The sequence below is a fragment of the Amphiura filiformis genome, chromosome 13 (assembly GCF_039555335.1).
Source record: "Amphiura filiformis chromosome 13, Afil_fr2py, whole genome shotgun sequence".
In the NCBI taxonomy this organism is placed as follows: domain Eukaryota; kingdom Metazoa; phylum Echinodermata; class Ophiuroidea; order Amphilepidida; family Amphiuridae; genus Amphiura; species Amphiura filiformis.
Window position 1 is genome coordinate 58,556,107 of NC_092640.1, and position 26,686 is coordinate 58,582,792.

Genomic DNA, 26,686 nt, shown 5'->3' on the forward strand with positions numbered 1-26,686 from the left:
CCTGATTGGTTAATGACATGATATAATCATCTGGCACCTCTGTGTTTCTTACAGAGCTCCTGATTGGTTAAATGATATGATATAATCATCTGGCACCTCTGTGTTTCTTACAGAGCTCCTGATTGGTTAAATGATATGATATAATCATCTGGCACCTCTGTGTTTCTTACAGAGCTCCTGATTGGTTAAATGACATAACAATTAAAATGAAGCTTTTAGATCTCTCATTTTAATCCCTTTTCAGCCCTATACTGACTAGCCATACCATTATTTTTTTTTAATTCTTAAGCCCGATTCATACTATAGATTACAGACCAGATTTTTTCACAGTAGCATTCGTCATGATATATTACTTATTACTTGGCGTACTTGAGTGTGTAATTGCCATTTTCACACCAAATGCTGCCCGTCAAAATAGCATCTGCAAATTTAAGTACTAGTATAAATTGGGCTTGAGACTTGGTTTGAGGTGTGAGCTGATTATCTTCATACATTGCATCTATATGTCATTAAACTTTGAGGTACATTTCAACATTTTGTGAAAAGCAAGTTGAAACCCGGGGTTGAAAGAGTTTGAATTTTTTCATGTATGTGTTCCTGGCTTGGAGATGAAGCTTTCTCTCAATGCAGAATCTGTGCTTACACACATGGTCCATTCACTGTTACCTTTGACCCGCATCGAAAGAGAACATTATAACTTTGACAGAATTTAAACAGAGGCTTACCTGGGGATATTAAATGTTATTTAAACAAGCTAATGCCATTACAATAATACAATAATGCCATTAATTTGAGATTGTATAAAAACCTTTCAAGTGTCCACACTAATAGAAGAGAGTGTGTAAACATGGAAATCAATGTTGAATGCTGGAGTCAGCAGGTCGTTCTTATTGTACTTATGTTCTTATTAATGTTATTATATGTAAGACCGAAGTCTGGCGGTAGCATTTTGCATTAAACTGACAATTGCTTATAGACAGATAATGGGACAAAGAGACACAAAGTTTGATACAAGGCATTCACCTGCCACACCGAAAGTGCTTTTATTGCCATTACTCACTTCCAATATATAATAATCTTAGCTCAAGAATGTATATATAACTAAGCATCAACAAATATCAGATTTAAATTCTTACTATCAAAAAAAGTTATTCAGCATTATACTTTTATAAACCAAACAAAGCTATTAAGCATTACTAACAAAGACTTGTTATCAATTCCAATTTAAATTTTTGTTAATGATTCAATCAAATGGTGGAAAAATGATCAAAATAATCAAACCATCCTACCCAGATCCTTACTCTTCCTTGCTGCCACTAATGTTTTTGTTTTATAATAATTACAACAAAATGTACCAATCTTACTACTACCTCATAACAATTATCTCATTAATCATCATTATCAATATCAGTATCTTCCTTTTATACTATACTCCACAATTTCAAATAAACTATTTGCTAAAATAAAAAGGTTATGCAAACAAATTTTTCATCACGGGTAGAAAAGGGGACCTCAATTCTACCAAAGAGTTCCCTCAGGATAAAAAGGAACTCTGCTTATAAACTAAATATACACCACGGGTAGAAAAGGGGACCTCAATTCTACCAAAGAGTTCCCTCAGGATATAAAAGAACTCTGCTTTCAAACCAAACATATACACCACCGGGTAGAAAAGGGGACCTCAATTCTACCAAAGAGCTCCCTCAGGATATAAAGGAACTCTGCTTATAAACTAAATATACACCACAGGTAGAAAAGGGGACCTCAATTCTACCAAAGAGTTCCCTCAGGATATAAAAGAGCTCTGCTTTCAAACCAAACATATACACCACCGGGTAGAAAAGGGGACCTCAATTCTACCAAAGAGCTCCCTCAGGATATAAAGGAACTCTGCTTATAAACTAAATATACACACCACAGGTAGAAAAGGGGACCTCAATTCTACCAAAGAGTTCCCTCAGGATATAAAGGAACTCTGCTTTCAAACCAAACATATACACCACCGGGTAGAAAAGGGGACCTCAATTCTACCAAAGAGTTCCCTCAGGATATAAAGGAACTCTGCTTTCAAACCAAACATATACACCACCGGGTAGAAAAGGGGACCTCAATTCTACCGAAAGAGCTCCCTCAGGATATAAAGGAACTCATGTTTTAAACTAAATATACACCACCGGGTAGAAAAGGGGACCTCAATTCTACCAAAGAGCTCCCTCAGGATATAAAGGAACTCAGCATTTTACTAACCCTTTTTTACTTCACTTGCAGCATAGACCCATTGAAATATATTCCCAAAAGGAAGATTATTTCATGATACAACTAAATATACAATTAACAAATAATTCCAAACAAATTACCATCAAATTAAAATCAACATAATATTATTTTGTTCACCTGACAACAAAATTTATATTTTCCCATTACTTCACCCCCTATTTGGGTGGGTGGGTGGGACAAAAAACCATCCTTCCGGTGTGACAGACAAAAACCAAATGATACCATGCAAATACTAAATAAAGAGAGCATAGCCAATGAAGATGCTGGAAAGCTGATAAAATGCTGTTTCTAAGCAACCAGCACCCATGAAGCATTATGAATGACAAGGAACTTTGCTAGGAAGATTTGGCTGCTCTTAAGGACCCTTAACCATGCATGCATGGCTAACCAAACCCTTAACCCATTATCTACTTAAGCAATTGGAAGTTTTTAAAAGATTCATAAATTCACTTTTTCAAACCTTATTGCTTATAGACAGATAATGGGACAAAGAGACACAAAGTTTGATACAAGGCATTCACCTGCCACACCGAAAGTGCTTTTATTGCCATTACTCACTTCCAATATATAATAATCTTAGCTCAAGAATGTATATATAACTAAGCATCAACAAATATCAGATTTAAATTCTTACTATCAAAAAAAGTTATTCAGCATTATACTTTTTATAAACCAAACAAAGCTATTAAGCATTACTAACAAAGACTTGTTATCAATTCCAATTTAAATTTTTGTTAATGATTCAATCAAATGGTGGAAAAATGATCAAAATAATCAAATCATCCACCCAAGCACATCGCTCTCGATGAGCTTGCTATAACCCCTCCCCTCCCTCCCTCCCTCCCTCCCCAGGTTAGTGAACATCATATTTAACTTGTATTCATGATGTGAGCATGGTTGCTAGGTGTTTTGTTTTTGTTTTTCACTCAACAAAGGATCCATGCTCTAGGCAAAATTATTTTATATAATATGCGGGCACAGTCTCAAGGGTCTGTGGTACAGGCCCTAAGTTGTGAATTGTTTAGACTTCACTCACTACTTGCACCAAACAAAACTGATAAACTGATCACTTGCACAGTAATAATTCACGCAATACTTTGGAGAAACCCCGGGAAAAAACAATCACGGTAGCAGCGGGCTACAAAAACTTGGAAAAAACAACAACTGCTGAACAATATTTTTGGAGAAAAATTGAGAATGTACGAATCTGATGACCCCATGCTTTCTACCCCATGTCAACCTGGTGATTGAATGCCGCACTGTATCAGAGCACAGTTGCAACTCTGGGTATCTGACAGCTTTTAAGCTGTCAGCAGCAATTGTTTAGGTTATTTTTTTTAAAAACAATTCCAACAAAACAAAGAGTATTCAAAATTTTTTTACTTTACTGTGTGTGCTCTGTAGTGCGACCGGACCTGGATTGATCACAACCACACAACGCCCGATCGCCATAGGACCTATTTGTTATGGTGTAACATGAAAAATTCAAATATGGTAATTCGCCAAGGTCGCTCAATGCCTATATTTTCATGTTGCTTTAGAGACTATGGATAATATGCATGCAGCAACCAACAACTCAGTGAATGTATAAAATACAGTATTCTTGAATTACTTTTCCCCCTCATTTTGAAAAATAATACTAGTAATACTAATTCATTTTGATTACCGCGAATACCGTCATTACAAAATGTAGATCAGTGAGCTTAAATATTTTGCACTCAGACCTTCGATAACTTACTGCATCAAATTAACTCTTACTAATTAATACTTTGAATTTAACACAGTTGTTTGTCATTCTTGCTTGAATGGAAATCCATTCCATTGATTTGAATAAATTCTGAAATCATTGGGACATATAATTACTTTACCAAGTGCTATTTACCCAAACACCCTAAGAAAATAGAATGACTCCCAACCCAATTTGACTGAGAATCATTGAACCAATCTGCATTGAACACTATGATTTTTGTTGCCTTTTAGTATATTGGTGATTGAGACTATTCTACTCTTTGTTCACTAAAAAGGCTAACAATTTAAAGCTGTTCTTAACTTTGAAAGAATCTCAAAATCTAAAATGCATTTTCCTTCCAATTGGATTCACATTTCTTACTGGAGAATCAAACAACTTCTCTGGATAACTATAAACACCTACAGGAATATTGAAACAGGCTATCAGCACTTTTAAATGAGAAAGATATTTTCGGGGATATATTAAATTGTTATCTTCTCCCAGACACAACGGCAATATGACAAGAACATTTTATTACTAGTAAATTAATGAAATAAAAGGTATGATTAAACAAACAGAACCATGGATCAGGTAATACAAACTTAACCAAATTTAAATTAAAAGCATGCAGAGATTAAAGAGTTACAATACATGTAGTCATAACAAGGTGGGTGACTGACAAAAATAAATAAACAATTTGAGAAGATAGTGATTCTTGTCAAGATCTAGTGCATGTAACAGGAATAACGCTAACATATAAACATCCAGTCATAAAGCAGTATGCAATTTTTAACCAATTTAAATATATGTCATATTGTTATATAATACTAATGACCATTTGTTACATTAACCTAATTTAAGTAACTATGATTTGTATGTGTATTACACAAAGTATATCTAGACTAATTGTAGCTGCACTTATATCCAGATAATTAAACAAAATTTAAAAAATACATTACAGTACATGCAATACCTTCATTTAAATCATATAGACATTTTGTTTGAATTCTGATACCTATTATATTTTCTTGATGATTAAATCCAAGTCACTTTACTGATGGTCCACTTCCGATTTATGCAATTTATTTCAGCAATTTTGTGTCATTGTCTGTAATAGTCTCCATCCCCATATTTTGTTTCATTTTCGATTCCTATAGAATTTCCTCCAATTTAAGGAACAGCTTGGACAAGTAGCTTTTGCGCTGTTAATATCAACATAAAGTTTATGATCCCAATGTCAATCACAGCATTCCCCCTCCACACCATTATTGTATGGACACCTTCAAAGAGTAGTTTTTGCTCTGTTAACATCAACATCCGAGTTTATATGATCGCAAATGTCAATCATGATGTTCCACCTCCACACACATATAAGCATGTTCCCATCACATTGGTACCAAAGTTCAGTTACATTTACACATGATGATAACACTTGATGTCTGTAATACTGTATGGCCATGTATCTAATTTGTTTGCTATTGATAATTCAATATATTCGCATGATCATTTTTTGCCCAATCATCATCCTCATGCATATTTGCAATTTGCAACCGGTATGTGCAATTTGTCTATTTAATGTTCTCACAGTCACACAGAAGTGGGCTGCAGGAGTCTCTCCCCACAGCTGATCAACTTTGTAGGGTAGTCTAGCTGATGCATATAAATGTTTGTCACTTCAGAACTGATGGTTTTAATTCAACACTCTCGATGTCCCCAAAAGTCAACATCAAAATCAATGTTAGTATACATCCCATCCAGCATTCCAGCTCATACCGGCTCTGAAACAAAACACAAAAAACAGACAGCAAAGAGCAACAACACCAGTGGGATATATCCACTAGACTATATAGGCCTAGTTGTTTTGTTGTTTTTTACTTCTACAATGACAAATGACCTGTTGAATGTAACTTGTCCAGGGTGATTGTTACCAGTTCCAACAAACAGATCAGGGCCTACAATTGTATTTATAAACATACCAGCCATGTTTTTCCATGCTCAATTCAAACAAGTTCAAAAACAACATACTTAATTGCTTATTAATTTTTTTTATTTATTCCAAGTTCCAAATAAAAGATATAACAGGGTCTACAATTGTATGCATTAACATATCAGCCATATTTTTTCCATAATCATACTTTTTACATTCATTCCAAGTTCGACTGATGATAGAACAGGGCCTACAATTGCGTTTATAAGCATATCACCCATATTTTTCCGAGTATAGAAGCAATTTACCCAACTCTCAAAATACTTCCCTATCGGATACTGGAGAATTATAATGCTCAAGATAACCGAGCACTTTTTCCATCTACACTCGACAATAAGAGATCTTAGGCTTACTCCTCTGAAAAACTAGACAATTTACTTCATTTATAATCAGTATTGAATCAAATTGAATCTACTCATAACTAAATTAGTTGAATTAAAAAGTACTTGCCCATTCAGAAACATCTTCCACTATGCAAAGTCCAGCTATCGATGATACGCTGTAGATCTGCATGTTGTGCTGTGTCTGCTTTTACTCTAAACAATTACTAAAGCAGAGCCAATAGTCATCACCATTGAAGCAATCTATAGTAGACCCACAACAGTACTACTTAGTTTGTAAAGTAAAACCCTGATCATATCATTGTGTGAAAATACACCAGAGAACACAAAACAAAAAACCATCCTTCCGGTGTGACAGACAAAAACCAAATGATACCATGCAAATACTAAATAAAGAGAGCATAGCCAATGAAGATGCTGGAAAGCTGATAAAAATGCTGTTTCTAAGCAACCAGCACCCATGAAGCATTATGAATGACAAGGAACTTTGCTAGGAAGATTTGGCTGCTCTTAAGGACCCTTAAAGATGCATGCATGGCTAACCAAACCCTTGACCCATTATCTACTTAAGCAATTGGAAGTTTTTAAAAGATTCATAAATTCACTTTTTCAAACCTTATTGGAGAAAGCAGCAGCAGTGGCATGTTGTGTATGAACTAAAGGCAGAAAGTTTTCAGATCAGTGCTTGCACTTAACTTTTACCAGCATTTACAGCTTACCCAAGGCATGCAGATATTTAGGAATGGGGGGGGGGGACTTGGCTTAAGTTCAGCAAATGACATGAAAATATCTCAATTATTGATAGGTATATAGTGGTATGGGAGGTAATCATCTGTAATTATGAAGGCAAACCAAAAGAAAGAAACAAACAAACAAAATAAAACCAAACAAAGCACTTTCTAAATTCACTTTGAAATGCATATATAAACTGAACATCGTTTTTGTTTTCTTTTTACTATTCAGAATACAATGTATCATTTTTAGCTGAGATTTTAAGAACTACAGCTGTACATACCCCGGTATTTCATGGATTGTTGAAGTTTAATTTAATAAATGTTGGACTGGCCTTGTCCTCAATAAATCTCTGATTACATCCAATTGAATTTGTATGCAATATGTGACACAATTTGATCCAATCAGGCTCACCAGCAAACTGATTAAATCGATTGACACACACCGCAATAAGATAGTGAAAGCAACAGAAAGCACAGGAAAAGATATACATTTATATCTAATACAGGAAAATATACCAGAAGATGTACCAAATTGTTATCTTTGGTAGCACAAGGGTAAACCAATTCAGGATGGCCAGAAAAAAAATGCATTTTTATATAATCACAAAATGCATCTGTTGACAGCTAGCTCGCTGTTATAAGAGTTGAGCAAAAAAATAGGTTATTAAATGTTTGTTTACAGACAAACTGGCAACTTGCATTTATTTATATCTGCAAATTGTTTCAGAAAAAAGCAAGAAAAAACCTTTTATTAAAATAACCAAAGCAATCAGAAGATCGTTTCTTTCAGAAATCTAGCAATGTTCAGCATTTTTCCAGGAAAGGAATGGTAGGTGGAGACAGAATATTATTAGGAATAGGTAACGAAAAATGATTTGCTAAATAAACGGACACTAAAAACACATTTTGCCATGTTGTGAATGTTTATAAATTTTGCTGTTATGTTGATTGTTGACATCACAAACAGCCAGGATAACATGTGTTCAAAAGCCATTCAAAATGTTGTCATACTTTTAAACTATTGATTGAATCATCTGATCATAGACCCTGAATTAATTGACACTGGGTGTATCTATAACATTCAATTTGAGGACATGGAAGACATTGCCAAATGATTAAAAACAGGTCTATTAAACAGTTGTTTAAACCTTTGATGTGAAGTTCAAGTTTCCAACAATTGTTTTTTGGGTGACAAACTGGAACAGAAGGTGACAAGTGGTGTAGTGGGATGAGACAGGATTTGTGTTGATCCATCCCGGATTACTGAACTGTTTATTGGGATATAGAAACAAGGTGACACAATAAAAGGACTCATGGCACCATAAGAAACAAGATGGATAGGGACTGGGTTTGGCGTAATGTCAATGGCCTCATTTTGAGACCAAACTGAGATCGAGATTTGTGGGTACCCATGGTAACCTCAAAATACACATAAAGATTTAGATATAATAATTAATGAGATATTTATAAAAAGCGCACGCATGTTCACAAAGGGGCCTCTAGGTGCCAAATGCATAATAAAAGAGTAATATAAAACGACAAAAATACAATATGTACATGAGATAATAGACTAAAATAGAAGCTATAATTTTTTCTGGCGCTTCATGCACATTTATGCAATAAACTTAATATTTGGTCGCCAAAAGGTGCTGGATTCACTATACTTAAAGAATTTTTTCCAGCCCACCCCCCTATGTCAAAAAGAAATCTATGCCACTGCAACTTAAAAGTAATATTGGGCACTATAGCAAAATTATTATGTCAATTTTGTAATTCACATCACAACAGGGCTGTTGTAGACCATGAAATGGCTTTAAATTGTCAACGTAGTGTCAGGAAGTATATTTCTATGCAATAGCTATAGCTGCCCTGATAGACATTTGACAGTTTCTGTATTCTATATTGTATACATGTGGCTCCTGGCAGCTATTACAGATAGGACAGATGCACTATACCCAAAAATTAGGTATGGACAAAACGATGTAAGGGTAAAAATCAAAATGGTTTGAAAATCTCAATTTTTATGCATGTATAAATAACAGAGACTGAAACATATGGGTCATATTTGAGAAAAATAATGTTCTATAAATAATCAAAATGCAACAAAAAGGGTCAGTGCACAAAGTCTTCATCATTGCTTAAGTTTTTAAGCAAGCACTTCCTATCTCCTACATCCGAGGGGTTGTAATTAAAATGGACAGAATTGAGAAAGTCAGCATAGACTCTGTGGCTGCTGTAGTGAACGACACCTCTCATCTCACATCGAGTCGGTACGGTTTGGAGAAGGGGGAACAGATGGTTTATGGCAGTGGTGGTGGAGGGGAAAAGAGATTGAAAGATTGGTTGGGGTGACGTTATTATTACCAGACTAAGATTAAGATATTGACACAAAGTTGACGTCAGGAATGTGCGACATGATCAATTTATAAGCATATCTACAGTTGATGTTGAGATAGCAATTTTTTTAATTATTTTAAATGTTTTCTGCATCGGGAAACTATTTGAAAAATCTATCAAGTCCAATTCAGCATGTTTTAGTAGAATTTTCAGGAACATTGGCCTGAAGGGTCCAAAAAGGGTTAAATTAAGGTTTAGGCATAGGTTAGGCACTGGGTTAGGGCACCCATCTTGTTCAAAGGGCTATGATTCTTTAAATGCGGAAGTTGTAAACACATTGAGATTTTTAAGACAAAGAGTCCTGGTTCATCCATGAGCATGTTTGAGATTCTATAGTCAGCTAGTGACAAAAATGTGAAATAAAGAAATGCAACTGGATTTTGTTGCACAAATGAATCATTTACCTTGATCTTATTTTGCACTTTAACGCTACTAAGTATTATGCAATGATAGCTGTGCTACAGCTTGTTAAAATTTTTTCAAGGTTTAAGTTTCAAAATTGTGGAAAATTTGATGTAGAAAATTTAGTATTTGTTGAAGTGAAAGTTGTTCCTGCAGACCGCATGTTTCCGCTTATACCTTTTTCCAATTCCTGCCACCAGCCTTACCTCCCAAAGTCACTCAAATGAAATAATTAAATATGAAGCAAAAGGAAAAGTTTAAGTTGACTTGCGTGTTAAATATGCCACCTTACCAGGGTGAGATACGAGTAAAGACTAAAGCAAATGACATTGCAAGTTGCAAAATCTGTCAGCTTTAGAGACATTTAGAGGTTGAGACATTTCATGTAGCTTGTTCAAATAGAATTAGGGTACTTTGATTGAGAAACGGACATGAACGGGCAATACATTCCAGGGTAGACCGTCTGTAGCTCATTATGTTTGACATGGTTGAGACAGAAGATTATTTGCCTTTCCAAATATGCAAACTTTGAGCAAATTTCAATGGACAGAAAAACTACAAATACGAACAAACATCCAATTCAGACATCGATTCATTTTGCACGTTTTGACCTCGATAAGCCAACATTGGTCACTTGTACATTGGATATAACAGCAGGGACACATTGGAACTATTTTGGGATTGGAAAAGCCAATTTTTGGATAAAAGTCAAGGGCTGAATTGATTGTTTAACAGGTTGACATGAACTTGATGGATGCAACAATAATTGCTTATGATCGGTGATTAACGAAGGGATTAATTGTGGGGTCAGAGCTAATTACAGAGTGGGGGTATTGGCTAGATAGATTATAATGATAGATGCTTATTTATATGACCACAGATATGATAGAGAGGAAGTTGAAGCTTAATAATGTGCTAACAACTTCCCATCATTGATATTATCTGCAGATACTCAGATGTCATTGAATTGACTTTATCCAAACTAATTCTTAAATTAAATAGATTTGTTTGTGGTTATTATTTTGATCATGTTTTGATAAGATAGGCGTTGTAAGTTGTATAAATAGACGAAAAGATTGTTTATGCAACATGTGAATATGTTTAATAATTGCTTATCATGTGATGTGAGTAGACAGACACATGGGATTATGTTGGATTGTACAGAACATGGCAAAGGTCAACAATTTCACATGACTTCAATTTTGGCATTATAGAAGCATAAATGTTCAGACCTGAATTGTTACTGGAGTTTAAAAAATTTAACGATACGTGATAAAATACATAAAATATTTTCGCTAACTCGACTGATTATCTGACCATTTACCCCGACCATTACCACAACCAGCAACACATGAATTTACCACGACCCTAATGCACCTAGGGATAACTTCTAAGCTGTCATGGTCGTAGATTTAAAAAGAAAGCACACAACTACTGAACCAATCTCAATTTTTCTTGGGAGGATAACGGCACCAAAAACAATGTTTATTCTACAGAATTATCCAGAATAATCAAACATTTAAAAAAAAACCATTCTGTTCTGCAAAGTGCAATATGTTTGCATTTGAAATTTTCACAGGTAGATCAAAGCACAGAAGTACACAATTTTAACAGCTACTGTAAAAGTGGATTTCACACAATTAAAATTGTTTGCACATTGTGAATTATATGCCTAATTATAAATATTTATATTATATTTTCTCGTAGGGACGAACTAGCAAATGCCATAGTACTATAAACTGTCTCTTTGTATTGTATGGACATTGTGAGGGCAGCATTGTTATAATGGGAAGCCATTGCTGCACTAAGTCGCCCCTGGTTCACCAACTTTTTTGCCAAAGTGGCCCCTGGTTCAAGCTCTCTTATTTTCACCCTTGTTAAATGCTGCATATTCCGCACTCAGAGGACTCACAGAAGGGACATCACAAGTTGCATGATATCCTTTTGAAACAACAAAATGCAATAACATGTTAAACAATCTTCGGTTTCAAATGCTTGAATAGTCATCTAAAAATTGTTTCCATTTCATTTCTCTTTCTTTTTAGGAGCAGTATCTTTACCGTCATCACCCACACCGTCATCATGTAGCAGAGGCAATGAGCACAACAGGATGAAGAACGCAAGAGGCAACTCAAACCATATCAAAAAATGAAAACCAACGGTACATTAAACGATATCACAAAAACAATGGAACAGAGTATGCTGGCAACTTGTGTGGGTAGTCTTGCCGAATTAGGTAGGTTACATCAATTGAATGTTTGTTTGTTCATTTGTTTAGTCACTTATTTGCATTGTTTGTTTATGTGTGTATGTATATGTTGTATGTCTGTTTAGGGTCTGGTACAAAATGGGGTAGATCCTTCATGTAAATTTGCATAAGCTAATCCTAACCATAAGCCTATTGCTAATCATAATCCTAATCCTAACCCTAATCCCATAGGAAAATTGCAAAAAATGGCTTGTGCCCCCCCAATCAGACCCGGTGCTCCCCCAATTATGGTCGGTGCCCCCCCCCAATCGGATGACCCACACTACGCCACTGTCTTGGGTTATCCAGCAAATCAAGCAAATCAAATCAAAAGCCCTTAATGATAGCACTAAAACAAAAACCTGAAAATTAAAACTGTAAATGGTATAAATGTGTATCCATATATTTATCAGGTAAGCTTGTATGTCTTTTTGTGTTCATGTGTTCATGTTTGTCTTGTTGTTTGTCTGTTTGTTTGTATGTATATAAGAGGTTTCTACACATGAGGAATCTCCTCCGCCATCTCCTCATAAAAAGAAGATGAAGACCAATGGCACACTATTCAACATGACAAAACTGTCGCAACAACGCTTGGTAGCAACTAATACTCGTAATCACAAAGAATTAGGTAGGTCATTGACTGGATGTTCAGAAGATGCGTCAACTTTGATAAATTAATGAAAATGAATTTGGATCTGAATCTGATGCACTAAATGGTGCTGCGATGCCGAATCTTCAAAGTTCGTAATATTGATTTAGATTTTCATTTTGTCTTGATGTTATTTGTTTTGTTTGTTTGTTTGTTTGCTCTGTTTATTTGTCTCTTCTCCTTTACACAGCTAGAACATTGAACCCCATAAATCAAAGCAAATTAATGACTTTGTTCTTTTGCAGGGTTCATAGCCATCACCAATTAATCAATATATTGATAGAAATCAATTGATACGATGAAAATGTAATCATTTGGTATTCTTGCATAAGTGATTGATTCTGTGTTTGGTGTTTGTGATACCGACATGACAATACACTATTGTCCTGTTTACATGATTTTGTGGGGGCTAACAAGTCGTCTAATTATTACATGTCAAAAGCGTGCTTCAGTGAATAGTCATATCAAGAAATATATGTGCTTTCTGGGGCATAGCTAAAGGGGGCCCGCCCAGGGGTTATTTGAACTATTCTCAAAAAACTTGTTGGCGTTATAATATAGGTCATATGGTGCAATTTGCAATATTGTGACCCTATCTTCATCCAAACTTGGATACAAATTTGCAAGCTTGATATATCCTTTCTTAAAATAAGCTTTACTGGCAATGAAAGGTTGTTTGTTTCACATCACATAATTGGCTAACTTTCCAGCCCATTTGTAGTCAGTGGACATAAAATATGTTACTAAAATTTCAAGAACCAGACTGCTGCAGGACATACCCAGCATAAATGCGCATGTATCGTGTGTATATGCGTATATCACATCCATTATTCTGAATTCATCGTATATCATCCCCTATTATTGGTAGTCTATCAGTCGCAAGTATTTTATGGTGCCTGTGGCATAAAATCCTTTTATCGTAACTTGATGATTGTTTTTGGGACTAGCCAATAAAACAACTGCATTGCTAGTTGGTGTGCAGTCATCTGTATAATGGACATATTTGTAGTATTGGTGATAGATTTACTAAAGTTACACAAGATTTTTAGAAAAAGTAAATGCAACAGTGATGTAGCTTTAGCCATTTGATTGACCTGAGCCTCATTGAGGGGGCACTTTGTTTTCAGGATTTTCACTTTGAAGGGCATGTGCCCCTATAGCTTCCCTATGACTTTACGCCACTGGTCATCCCATCCCACCCAGACCTGTTGGAAGGTAAAACATAGTGGTGAGGTGGCTGCTGGGGGTTTGACCCCCATCGGAGTTTGAAGTAGCAGAGCCCCTCACGAGGGTCAGGGGGCAAATCCCATTGAAGCTGTTGCATTTTTGTGATTCTATAAGCTTTAGGAGCCATTCTATGCATCATTATTTGTGTTTTCTGACTTGCTACACCATGCAGTTCCAACAGCACTGTCTCGTCCCAGTAGATGATGCCATGTTTATATCCTGTATCTATAAATTCCACAGGGTTGTATCCCTATTTGGAACAGAATAATAATTGGTACAGAAGCATTTTAGCATGTCTTTGTCACATACCAGAAAGTGCAGTTCACACTGGAGATGATATCAATTTAATGACCATCATAAAGCTTACAAATGAGGGTATCAAAGGACAGTTGTGTGGAAGAGACAGATGGAGACAAGGGGATGATGAGCTATGGGAGATGAAACCATTATCAGTGGAATATTAGGCTTATTAAGTGGATCACATGGGTGACTTTACATTGTATATTGCACAGATAACATCTATTTCAAGAATGGTATGCACCATTAAACCTGTTGATAGTCTATCGTTGTACCCATTTGAATTCATTTGTCATACAGTTGCAGCACTAGGAATATTTTTATCGGGGAAGTGAATTTCAGAGGGGCAAAATCAACAATTTTGTGCAAAATTGCTGCAAAAAGTGGACCTTTTCGTAATTTTGGGCTTTACAGGAGGGAGGTGGGAAAAGTGGGGGAAAGAGTTCTGCCTCTGTGGCACCGCCACTGTTGTCATAAATTTTACTAAGACTAATGAAGGTAAACAAAAAACAGCACCTAAGAAGAATAGGTTTGATCACCTCAATGGTTTCAAAAAATTAACTTAACCCCCTGTATCCATATGAAATTGGTTGTGATGTTTTAAACGGTTTTAAACGTTTTTTTTGGATTCGTACAAATAGTGGTTATGTCAGATCCCGGTGTGAGATAGGATGATTTGTAAAGTTTCAAATGTGCTTAACTTATACTTACAATTTGTACATTTCTTCCATTTTAGGTGATTTGGTATGCCGAGCTATGCACTATCAACAAAGCAGACAACAACCCCTAGCAACATGAACCATAAGCCCTGTGTAACATGGAGTCCAAGTGCCCTTCACTCATTATTCTACTATATGAAGTGCCCTCAGCTTCAGTACAGTGATAACCCTAATGTAGACCCACCAGCTATGGAACTCAATCCAGAGAGGTAAGACTGATGGGGAGGGAGGGTGGGAGGGGAAAGGGGGATTTTGATTCAGATTGGTAATATCAGAGAAGATGTAATAAAGAGGAGGGTCAACGGAATTATATCCTTGAGATAATCCCGTAGGTAATCCTGTCGCATCTATTCATAGTCCTTTATTCTCAAGTAGTTAGACATCCACTTGAAATATCCTATGATGTTATGTGTGTGACCGCCCATGGTTGACCAATTTTCACTTCAGAATTGAAAATATTTCCCATGTTTCTATAAAGAATTTGTTAAAAAGTATGAAACGTGTGTGTTAAGGACCTGCTGCTTGGATGGGATACCACATGTGGGTAATACAAGAAAGAAATCGAGTGCTGTAAAATTTCCCCCCAAATCCACCGTTTTTTGTAAATATATAAATTTCTAAAGAAGAAATTTTTAGGATTTTTTAGAGAGGTGATGATTGTTGATCATTTCTATTTTATTATTTTATATATTTTCCTGTCATTTCCTGCCAACCTAATAAAGATATTCTGATAATTGATAACATTCTTTATCTTAAATAATAGAGTCTGAAAGTGGCAACAAGTAGCAAAAATTATAATTTGCCATGGAACTTCAGTCATATTTTATCTGAAATATGACTAGATGACAGGGTCTGCATGCATGCTGTGTATAGCATGATGACATGCACACACTGACCTATCCCTAAAAGCAGTTAGCTGCAACTTGTGTATCACACCCATCCTGGGTTCAAACCCTATTGTGGTATTCTATTGTTAAGCAGCTAAATAGGGTGATTCATCATTTACTTTGAGTGTAACGGTCTCACACATATTTTGTTTGAGGATAGCTTGATCAACCTCCTCTTTATTACATCTTCTCTGGTAATATATACAGTTGTATGAAAAAGTGCAATCCCCCATCTGTCACTTGTCAGTATGGGTATAGGGGTATCAATTGCTAAGGGCTTTCAGATAGAGAGGTGCAGGCCATAGTGATCTGCACAATACAACATGAACATGATGATTGATGAACAAAGGTTTACATATCAGTCATAGAAATGATAAGATTGATTTGAAAATCAGTGTACAAAAATTGGATGAGAACAAAGAAGTATCGGAAGTTGAGGGAGGTATTTATTATGGGAGGGCTAGGAAGAGGAAGGTGATATTTAGTTGGGTAGGGGGAGGGGGGGGGGGGGAGAAAACCCAAAGATAAAAGCACAGTACAGGATTTGAAGTTGTGCTCATTTAGTTGCATCCATCTCATAGAAAGTTGGCTATCGTTAATAACGAGCCCAGAACATACATCGTTGTTGGAGCATATCTGATTGGATGAAGTCTTCAGCAGGTGTGGTGAAGATGATGATGTTATTATAATCCAGATGAAAATCACTAAAACATCTTATCTAATAATATCTCTTTCTCTGAAAACATACACGCCTACGATTACCATAAAGTTTTATCATCCTTGACAAGAATTCAACATCTGTGTGACAAATGTTTTCATCTCATTTTTGCAGACCGTTTGTTGTGTTACCGCCTCTGATGGAGTGGATTCGAGTAGCGACAGCACACTCGAGTATCGCTTCAGTAATGTTGTAGACAGCGATGACGTCAAACAAGCAGCTAGGCTCCTCCTACCTGGTGTAGATTGTCCAATCAGATCATTAGGGTAAGATTTAAAAGTAAATGAATCATGTTTTAAAATGTACTTTGTGAGCCTACAGGTTATTGTTTAATTTCAAAACATGTTGAAAATAAATTTGTCTACCAAAATTTCAGTTTATTCAAAGTAGACAAAATTTGGTTAAGTATGATGAGTCAGTGTCAGCCTTGACCCATGTCTTCAAATACTCTCATTTATAATTTTAGCTCAATTCATTTAGCGATATATGTACAATATAATTAGCTGATTACCTTTGTGTAGGAGGAATTGCTATTTAGCAATTGCTACATTTAACCTGTGACCAGTGACCAGCAATTATCATCAATTAACAAGTTTACATTTGTCAGGTGGTTTTACAAGTATAAACACAATCGTTGGTTGGTTCTTCAATTATTAATTAGTTAATTAATATTAATTAAAATAAATTGTGTCAACCATGTACAGCTTTGGCAATTACAGTATTTCATCGAAGCTATTTGTTTAAATAAATAATCTAATTGCAACAATTTTTGTTTCAATGTGGTGAAAGTCAAACTGATTTTATCAGCAAGTCTCAGTCACAAAAGCTATTCAGCAGTAATTGGCACCACCAATTATTATTTCAATCTCTTCTCAAGCATTAAGGTTTTATTAGCACTAGAGCATAAATACAGTCAATGGTTGCCTGTACTTAAAATAATTAAATAAACAACCATTGACAACTTAACTAATTACAATATCTCAACAAAGCTATAAATAAAGTCTTAATTGCTACAATTTACATTTAGACGTGGTGAAAGTCAAATGATATTATCCAGAGGACCCTATTCAGCAATAATTGGCATGGTCAATTTTATTGATATTTTTCATGCAAAACCACTCTTGATAAAGTCAAGTGTTTTAATTTTGATTTTCAAATAACTTTACCTGTAGTGCTCATTACTGATATGCAGTAATAATTGGCATGGTCAATTATATTGATATTTGTCATGCAAAAACCACTCTTAATAAAGTCAAGTACTTTATTGCAGAATTTTGATGAGGTGAATATCCAATTATTTAACTAACCTGCACTAGTGTTCAATACTGAAATTCCACATTTATTGGGCCAATCAATGATTATATTGATCTTTTTTCACACAAAAGCAACTTTACAGCAAGATTTGCCCAAAAGGAGGCTCAATTATTCAAAAATTCTGATTTTTACGCATTTGTAATGTACATTGATGAACTCAAATTTATGCAAAAAAAAAAAAATAGTAGGCTTCAGGGTGCTGTATTTGTGACAGCATCTGAGATTTGAATAACTCACAGGCATTCCCGGATTTAATCAGTCAAACTGATTCGCTGATGATAGACACATGAAGATCTAGACGCTGTAATGAAATAGTTCCATATATTCCTCTAAACGAGGGTTTTTTGTGACCAAGCAATGATTTTATTGATCTCCTTTTACACATAAGCATATAACGAGGGTGTTTGTGATGAAAGAGACGAAAGGCACTTGAGGTAGACACCCTCCACAAAACATTACAATAGGTTGCTCTTATAATATGTTCATATTACAGATGGCTATATCATATAGCAGTCTGTAATATAGGCCTACCGCCTAGTTGCTCAAACTCCAAATAATGTTTTTGTGAAGGGTGTCTACCTTTGGTCACAGGCATATACTGAGTGTATGCTTGCAAATGGAATTAATTGTACGCCATATTGATAGTAAAAACTGTAATTCTATTTTGTGAAGAAAAAAAACAATCAAAATTTGTTTGAAATCTTACACTTTTACTTCAAGTCAAGTGTTTTATCACATATTGTTAATTTTTGTACAATTTAGGTCAGATGATTCAATCTCATCATCCAGACATCTCGATGCCCAGCAATCGGCGCTTAACTTCCAGCAGGACCTTGGCTTCCGTATGTTAGCTTGTGGGAGAACAGACTTAGTGGTGCAAGCCATCCAGATGTTTGGTGAGAAAGGAGTCAACACAATTAATGAACAGGTATGGGGTACAGAAGAGACACTGGTCTTTGTGGTCCAATTTCTCAAAGCTTGGCTAGTGCTCAGGCTTCCTAAGCCATGAGGCTAGCCCTACCAAATGGATCCATTTTATTGGTTATCTTTCTAGGTGATGTACGATGTGAAATTTTAAGCGCTGGTATATAGGACTAATTTGTGTTAAGCCTGATGGCTTAGGAGGCCTGACCACTAGCCATGCTTTGAGAAACTGGCCCAACTTGAAGTTGTGGGGAGGGCGAGTCCTTCAAGTTCAACTCCTTCACATGATCTAAAAATTCCTTCAACCTCCTTCACAAAGACCCCTTCATTAAAGAACAAGTAATTTGTCCTCAATAACTTGTTACTATGGAATGTTCAGCTCTCACAGATTAACATTTTGGACCCATACACAAAATATGACAAATACTCGAGGAAGGAAGACCAATGTGTTATTGTGTCACATGAGTAGGTTCTTGAATTTGAATAACAGATTTATAATAATTATTACTCATTGCAAAAGTGCAATTGCTTTTAGTCAAGAATTCTGTAAAAAAACAAACACTCCTATCCTTGAATTATTATCCTATTAGGAATAGAGTAATACGATTACGTACAACGTTTGTTGGTTTTTGAAGCAAAACTGTGGATAATCTTTTGAAAACTTTCTCTTTAATTTATTAGTGGCAATAATAACATGATATATGTATCTAAGCTGTTTGCCTGGAATCTTTGCTACACAAAGTAACAGAAGATTGCTGTGATTGCCATAGCTGGTGGTGCCTAACAAATTGTATTTTTTGATAGATTTAGGGAATTAGCATTAGTTCTATTATGTTATTGTGAAGGATATATCTCCATGTATTACATGATGTCAGTGATAATCTGCTTTTGAAATCCAAATTGGTGTTAGATAAGAATATATTTTGTGAAGGACTTCATGTCCTGTGTAATGAAGTGTGAGCTAAAGAGAAGGGTAAGTTTCTAAAGGATATGATATATTTGAGTCACATATCATAACTGCTTGGTTTAATGTGGCACTGTAAAAGACAAATTTATCATATTTATTGGAAATTTGACAGAAGGATATTCATGACAAATGTGTCAGTTTTGATAGCGATTTTAGATCAAAATTTATGTTTTTCATTCTTTGTTAATATACTGATCGACTTTTATATGTGAATTGAAATATGAAAATTGTAAAAGTAAATATGATTTCACAGATATTCTGTGACTTTGAAAATTGATGTTTTGTTTGTTTGTTTGTTTGTTTGTATATAATAGGGTTTAACTCCACTGATGTTTGCCTGTGCAAGAGGAGATGAAGCTATGGTTCAGATACTCCTTGACAACAATGCTGAATTAGATATCTCTGTAAGTATGCTTGCAAGGCGTAGGCTAAGATTTATATAAGGTGAACGGGAATACACCCTGAACTAGCAAAAATAGTTCATTACATCATGTAAACGCGAGAACGTCTTACGTGTGTTACAAACATTTTGGGTAATACACAAATGGGGCAGATACCTTAACGGTTTGTAACACATGCAGTACAGGCAAGCAATAGCTATATAATGCTTTCTCAAGACAGTAAAGTCCGCATGTGATACACGTGCGACCAAAGGCAGTGTACCTATAGCACAATGCAGCACGAAGTAACTATGCCCTACAAATACACCACTGATTGCGCGTGTATCACATTCAAATACTACTGTTTCGGAAGCCAAATGGATTTTACCATTTGTATTCTTACAAAGAAGCAATTTATATTAATCAGTGAAATACAAGTCATAAGTTCCATTTATCTCTGAATTGAGGATTCGCTAAGCAACTTTTAGAAGGGGAAAATATAGAAAAACTGCTGTTAATCAGGATTTCATTGCATATGCTTGTGCCCAGGGGATCACATGGCCATTTCCTAGCTAAGTAATGATACTTAAGTAAAAGAATGATGATTGGACTTCCTACAACACCAAAGGGAGTTTGAGATTAGGATTATGGGATTGCAACACACCCAGCAGTTGGTGGTCCCAATGATTGAGAAGTTTATATTGAAATGCAATTGTATTGATAATCTGATAGAAACCATTTCAATATGCACGATATAATGAGAAATAAGAAGTAAAAGCAGGCCCACCTGCAGATTTAAGCTGATTCAACAAAATCTGTAATTCATATTTGCATTATCGGAAACAAACAGATTGAGTGTACTGTTTTAAATCCATTGCTTCAGAGTAGAGGCTACACCATAGCAATTGAGCCTTCATATGTTCATCTCAAAACAAGGTACCACTTGCAAAGGGCGTATTGCTTACGCTGTTCACATGCATGCTTGGCCATTCATACACATGCTTTAGATACTTTATGATTTGCAAAAACATTCTGTCACAAAACCCCACAAAAATGCACTTTTGCACATGCGGTTAGACAGAAGAAAGCAAGATGGTGGATCCATGCAAAGGGCCAATACCATGATACAATGTGGCTCTGTAAAGAGTTAACACCATGATGGATGCATGGAGCTTCCAAATATTCACATGCAATATGGCAGGGGTTGTCGGTTATATTTGCGTTAGCCACAGAGGCCAAAACTTATTACAAAGATCTGTGTTTGCGGGCCTAATACACCTTTTTTTTGAGAGTATAGTTACTGTACATATCTGAGTTGTTTAAGGGCTGGATCTGGTCAGCAGGCCACCTATTGCAAACCCCTGCATTATGGGGTCATTTGCATTTTTCAAGCTCAATGGAGTTATAAGGTTATGTACATATTTCCCTCCGAAACCAAAATCACAGAAAATACTAACCCATACAGCATTAAGGCGTTTGGATATAATCAGATTATGATTTCAAATTTGTTGTTGTGACAATATTCAACTTGTAAATGTAGCTACAGAAAAATTAATATACACCCTAAAGCATTAAGGTTGTTTTTCATCCCGTTTTTTAATTCAAAATCTCCATAACAATCACTTAGTATATTTGGTTACTTATTGTAGCCATGTAAGAACACATCATGTCATACTTATTCTGATCTTGGCCCAAAGCACAGGAAACTCATTTACATAAGTATCTTATATTGGAGGAAAATATAATGAGAAAAGGAACAAATTTCTTAACTTTTTTGGATTTCTTAGAGTGGCATCATGCATGCCTCAGGAAAGTGTGAATAATAAGATTAAACTTTGGCCAATATTGGCCATAAGCTTCAACATAAAAAGTCAAAGTTTTGAGATATTTTCTCAAAATATCAAGAGCTATCTCAAGAGTTTCTGAACCAATACTAGGCTTGATTGTACTCATTGTAATGCATTTATCATGCTGATTCCAAATATGGTTATGAAAATTATGAAATTTTTGAATTACAAACAAATTGAAACTTGTGATCTGCAAGCGACACCCGCATGGAGAGAGTTAAGTAGACTTATAACATTGTGAATTAATACATGCAGTAGGGCAGTATTTATGCTGTATTGTCCAACCAGCACCAGTATCAATATATTTGAATTATGTACATTCAAAATAGGCAAATGAAAAGAAAGCAAATGAAATATACTGCCTATAAGATTTCATAAATTGGATCATTTCTGACGTAAGGAACATACGTACTGAATGCGTCTTACTTTTGGTCACTTAATGAAAACCAGAAGTCCAGCAAAGCAGGCAGTATTAAAAAACGCAGGAAATCATTAAAAATCGGCCTAAGCTGTTAAAGCCAATTTACTGTTGACTGTAATTTCAGCCTGAAATGAACTGATTTTATTTTATCAAATCACTAAAGTTTACTTGACTTTGCGTGCTTATGTTTTTCCCTATTGGATTATGAAACCAGTTTTATAGTGAGGTGTGCTCAAAATCAAATTTCCTGCAAATTGTGTTTCTAACATTATGATGTTTTTTTCGGGGAACTTGCCTCAGTTTCATGATTTGGATGTGCACGATTAAACTTCACATTAGTTTATATCGTTTTGAAGTATGTGTCAAAACCACTGTAACTTTTTCTATAATGAACTTCTTGGCTTCTTACGGAAAATAATTGTAAACATATGCTAAGTACAAATAAATACAGAATTATATACATACATGGAGTTAATAAGCAACTTTCTCATCAAATGAATACATACACTGTTTTTCCTTTGCGTAAAACCCCAGGTATGACAAAGCGGTCCCTATAGATTGGCAACATGCTAAAAATGGACTTATCTAAACCAACCCCAGGCGATGACACATGCATGCCGTGCAAAATCAAAACCTGCGCTGCTAAAACTCTAATAACATTATTACAATGTATTTAAAGCTTAGCCTTTGTTTCCTTTTGTGGAAGTTTTGGCCAAACTTTGAATGTAATACTGAACCCTCTGGGAACACAATAAGTAAAGTATGTGTTAAGTAGCCTGACCTAGAGGCATGAAAGTAGCAAAGATAAGAATGCGAAAAAGTACATCTGTGTCGCCTGTAATTTAATTATGAATACGGTATGATTATGTACGGATGTAGAAAGTTTACATAAAGCTCTCGTTATTACATGATACGCAATAGCTACAATTTACATTATTAGTTCAACATATTCACTAAAGAGACAGTTGAGTTTGAATGCCAGGATAGGCCTACATGAGTACATGAACATGGCAGCTTGTTAGGATAATGAATTAATGTCTGAAAGTACATTAACCATGTGCTAAGAGTACAGTGTGTTACGAAGTGAAAAGTCATGGTATTCCCCGATTTAATTTGTAATAGTAGATCAAACATTTATTTCTTTAACCCCATGAGAACTACCTGCTGATTTGCCAAAAAGAAGTTTTCATTGTCGATTGGACCAATCAGCAACATTGTTAGAATAATTTTACCACACATAAAAATGCGGGTGAATTATTTGCGAAGCTCCATTCTGATTGGTGATTAAAGTAAAGATATAATGTAATTGACCAATCAGAGGCAATGTTAGATCGGCAGGTAGTGCTCAGGGGGTTAAGTAGTTGGCTACTTAAAAACAGACAGGCAATAATCAATATACATGGATCGTTTACAGGCTTAATTGTTTACGTGTCGGTTAAGTGGATTTTTGGATTGTGTTAATGACAGTGTAACGATGAAGGCCGTCAGACTATTGTGTTGGACAAAGAATGTGTCATACATGACATGCATGGCTCTCAAAGGAAGAAAAAATAGATACATAATAATGCATGAAATCTCAATAATGAACTCTTCTTTGAAACTGTAGAACAACAACAACACAGGTTGTCTGTCCATTTCAGGATGAGAGGCGTAGTCAATATGTCGCCAATAAATCAACCCGCATCTGATAGTAGCGCTTGTTAATAAATATTTTCATAATATTTTTATAATATTTCAATGTTTTGGTTCACTCAACAGGTTCCCAGCAATCATCAGAAGCATCCGTGCGTTCACCCGGCCATCAGGCACTGGACAGCTCTGTCGTTTGCTGTCATTCACGGACACGTATCAGTCGTAGGCTTGTTGCTGGAGGCGGGATTAACGTTGAAGGATCGGTTGGGACCAGTGGTGATAACTACACACAAACTCCACTACAATTGGCGTCTGCTGCAGGTAATGGACATGGGTGGTTTGGGTGGGGAAGTGCGAGGTGGGTGTGTGCAATTGCATGCACGCAAACACAAACTTGCATTTGCTGCCTATACTACTACTACTACTAGAAGACAGAATTTTTTGAACTGGGCGAAGTGTGGGTTGGTTACATGCAAGATATCACAGACAGGTGGGTTTGATGGTAACTACACACAAAATCATCAGTAATATGTATATGCTGCAGGTAATTGGGGGGGGGGGCAAGTTGTTGGTAGGTGCATACAAGATATTCCAAGACATACATGGGTGGGTTGGTGATAACTACACAAAAATAATGTATACATGTTACTGGTAATTGAGGGGGTTGTTTTGGGAGGAGCAAGTTGTGGGTGAGTGCATACAAGACATCCCAAGACACAGGTGGTTTTCTACTCCTCTACAACATACCTCTTGCTGGTGTACTTAACAAAGGGTATTTTCGGAAGGCGGTGAGAGTTGTCAGGTGGGCTATCCTGTGCATACAAGTTATCCCAAGATGTGTGGGTTTGTTGATACTTCTCTACAACTTTCCTGTTGCTGGTACTGTACTTGACAAATGAGGTTTTTCTGGAAGGGGGTGAATTGTGAGGCGATTGCATGTCAGATATTCTGAGATGTGGGTGGGTTTTGCTTGTTAATAGAACTAGTGAGTGACAGTATCTGCATGAAGATCAGATGGATGACATGATGGATGGCATGCGTGGTTGCATGCCAGATGTTTGGGTTCAAGCCAACTGAAAACAATACAACAGGATACAACCCTGGGCAACCTCAATGTGGAAGTTTAAATGTACGTTGACTCCACATTTTGCTCTTGATGATATGTTCCTGTAGGCTCTTTCCAGATTCTAGAAGAACAAACTCCAAGCCAATACTAAGTATTTTTGTACTCATTCAAAGGGGCTTTTATTTCATGGTTGAATCCAGTTTGGTCATGAAACTCTGAAGTGAGGCCAGTGCAGGACTTTTTCACATTGTGGACTCTTAGGGGACATCATCTTGCTTGTATATAAAAGTCAGAGAAGTACTTGTTGTCACTATCAACCCATGTTGCATTAGATAGCAAATTGGTATAGAAAATGGAAGAAATGCATTGTGGGAAGTGTAAGATATCATATTATTATCACAGCCCATGTATTTATGTTTATAGTAAATGCCACAGATAGAGATATTGAATCTTAGAAGTTGGAAGTGATTCGCACCATACAAATTTATTCCCCATCGCATATTTTGATGATTTTGTCATGTGTCAACTTCAGGTACATCCTGACAAAAATGATTTCATTTAAATCTACAATATTGGATATTGCCAACATTTGACATGCTCATCACCAGAGATAAGAGTTCATAAACCTGTGAGTCTCCATGAACTTGTGCATCAACATAGTGTGCTTTTGGTATCAAAACTCATTCCCCAAAACAAGAAAAGGTCAATATCAGAACTGTATAGGGACTAGGGGTGATTCAACTTTGTAATAGAATATGAGGCTATGTTTTGGAGTGGATGCATCAAAGTCCCTCGTGCGATTCCCAAGTGCAGGTTATCTCTGACACATTCCTGACTTAATAATGAGTTTCCGATTTTAGGGGAAATATTTCATCAAAATAATATACCCAATACAGCAGTGATGCGTGCCGTTTGCTTGGAATTGACGTAGATTTTTATCACTCTTATTGTAACTTGACATGAAGGTTGTATCGTTCTTTGAAAAAATCTTATGCCAAAATGTTATGCTAAAATTGTTTTTAGGGGTACATGATTAATTCTTTTGGCAAGAATTCTGTGCACATACATTATGATTTAATGTATAGCCAAGTGAATGTCAGACAAAGTTATGTATATCATATGACACCAGTTGTAAGACATGCAATATGACAGGGGTAATATCCTAAAAGTGACATGAATGTTTGCAGAAGTTTATTTTAAACAAGAATTTGGCTCACAAAGAAGTCAACATGAAAAAGATGCAATTTTCAAGTGGGGTAAATTATGTACCCCGGTATGATATCCTGACATACAACTGCAGCTATATATATAATGTTACCTGCATACACACACAGGGGTGCACACCACACCCCCCCCATCTCACACATACACACACACACCCCTCACACAACACACAACTACATGTAAAGACCTACAAACAAGGAACCTTTTCCTATCAAACTGAGAATCTTGCATCCACAAAGTCATCAGACCTTTTATTATCGGACTAAGACATGACCCGTCATCAATCAGCAAGCAAGTCA

General features: G+C 35.8%; 1 protein-coding gene across 1 annotated transcript in view; it reads left to right on the forward strand.

Moving 5' to 3' along the window:
- LOC140168579 (ankyrin repeat and BTB/POZ domain-containing protein 2-like) overlaps positions 1-26,686 on the forward strand; it is a 70,249-nt gene that overhangs the window by 27,678 nt on the left and 15,885 nt on the right. The window contains 9 exon segments of the mRNA XM_072191980.1: positions 11,913-12,103; positions 15,025-15,071; positions 15,074-15,216; positions 16,727-16,779; positions 16,782-16,878; positions 18,689-18,854; positions 20,132-20,221; positions 24,224-24,341; positions 24,344-24,418. Of these exon segments, the coding sequence (XP_072048081.1) occupies positions 12,016-12,103; positions 15,025-15,071; positions 15,074-15,216; positions 16,727-16,779; positions 16,782-16,878; positions 18,689-18,854; positions 20,132-20,221; positions 24,224-24,341; positions 24,344-24,418 (877 nt within the window). The 5' untranslated portion in view covers positions 11,913-12,015.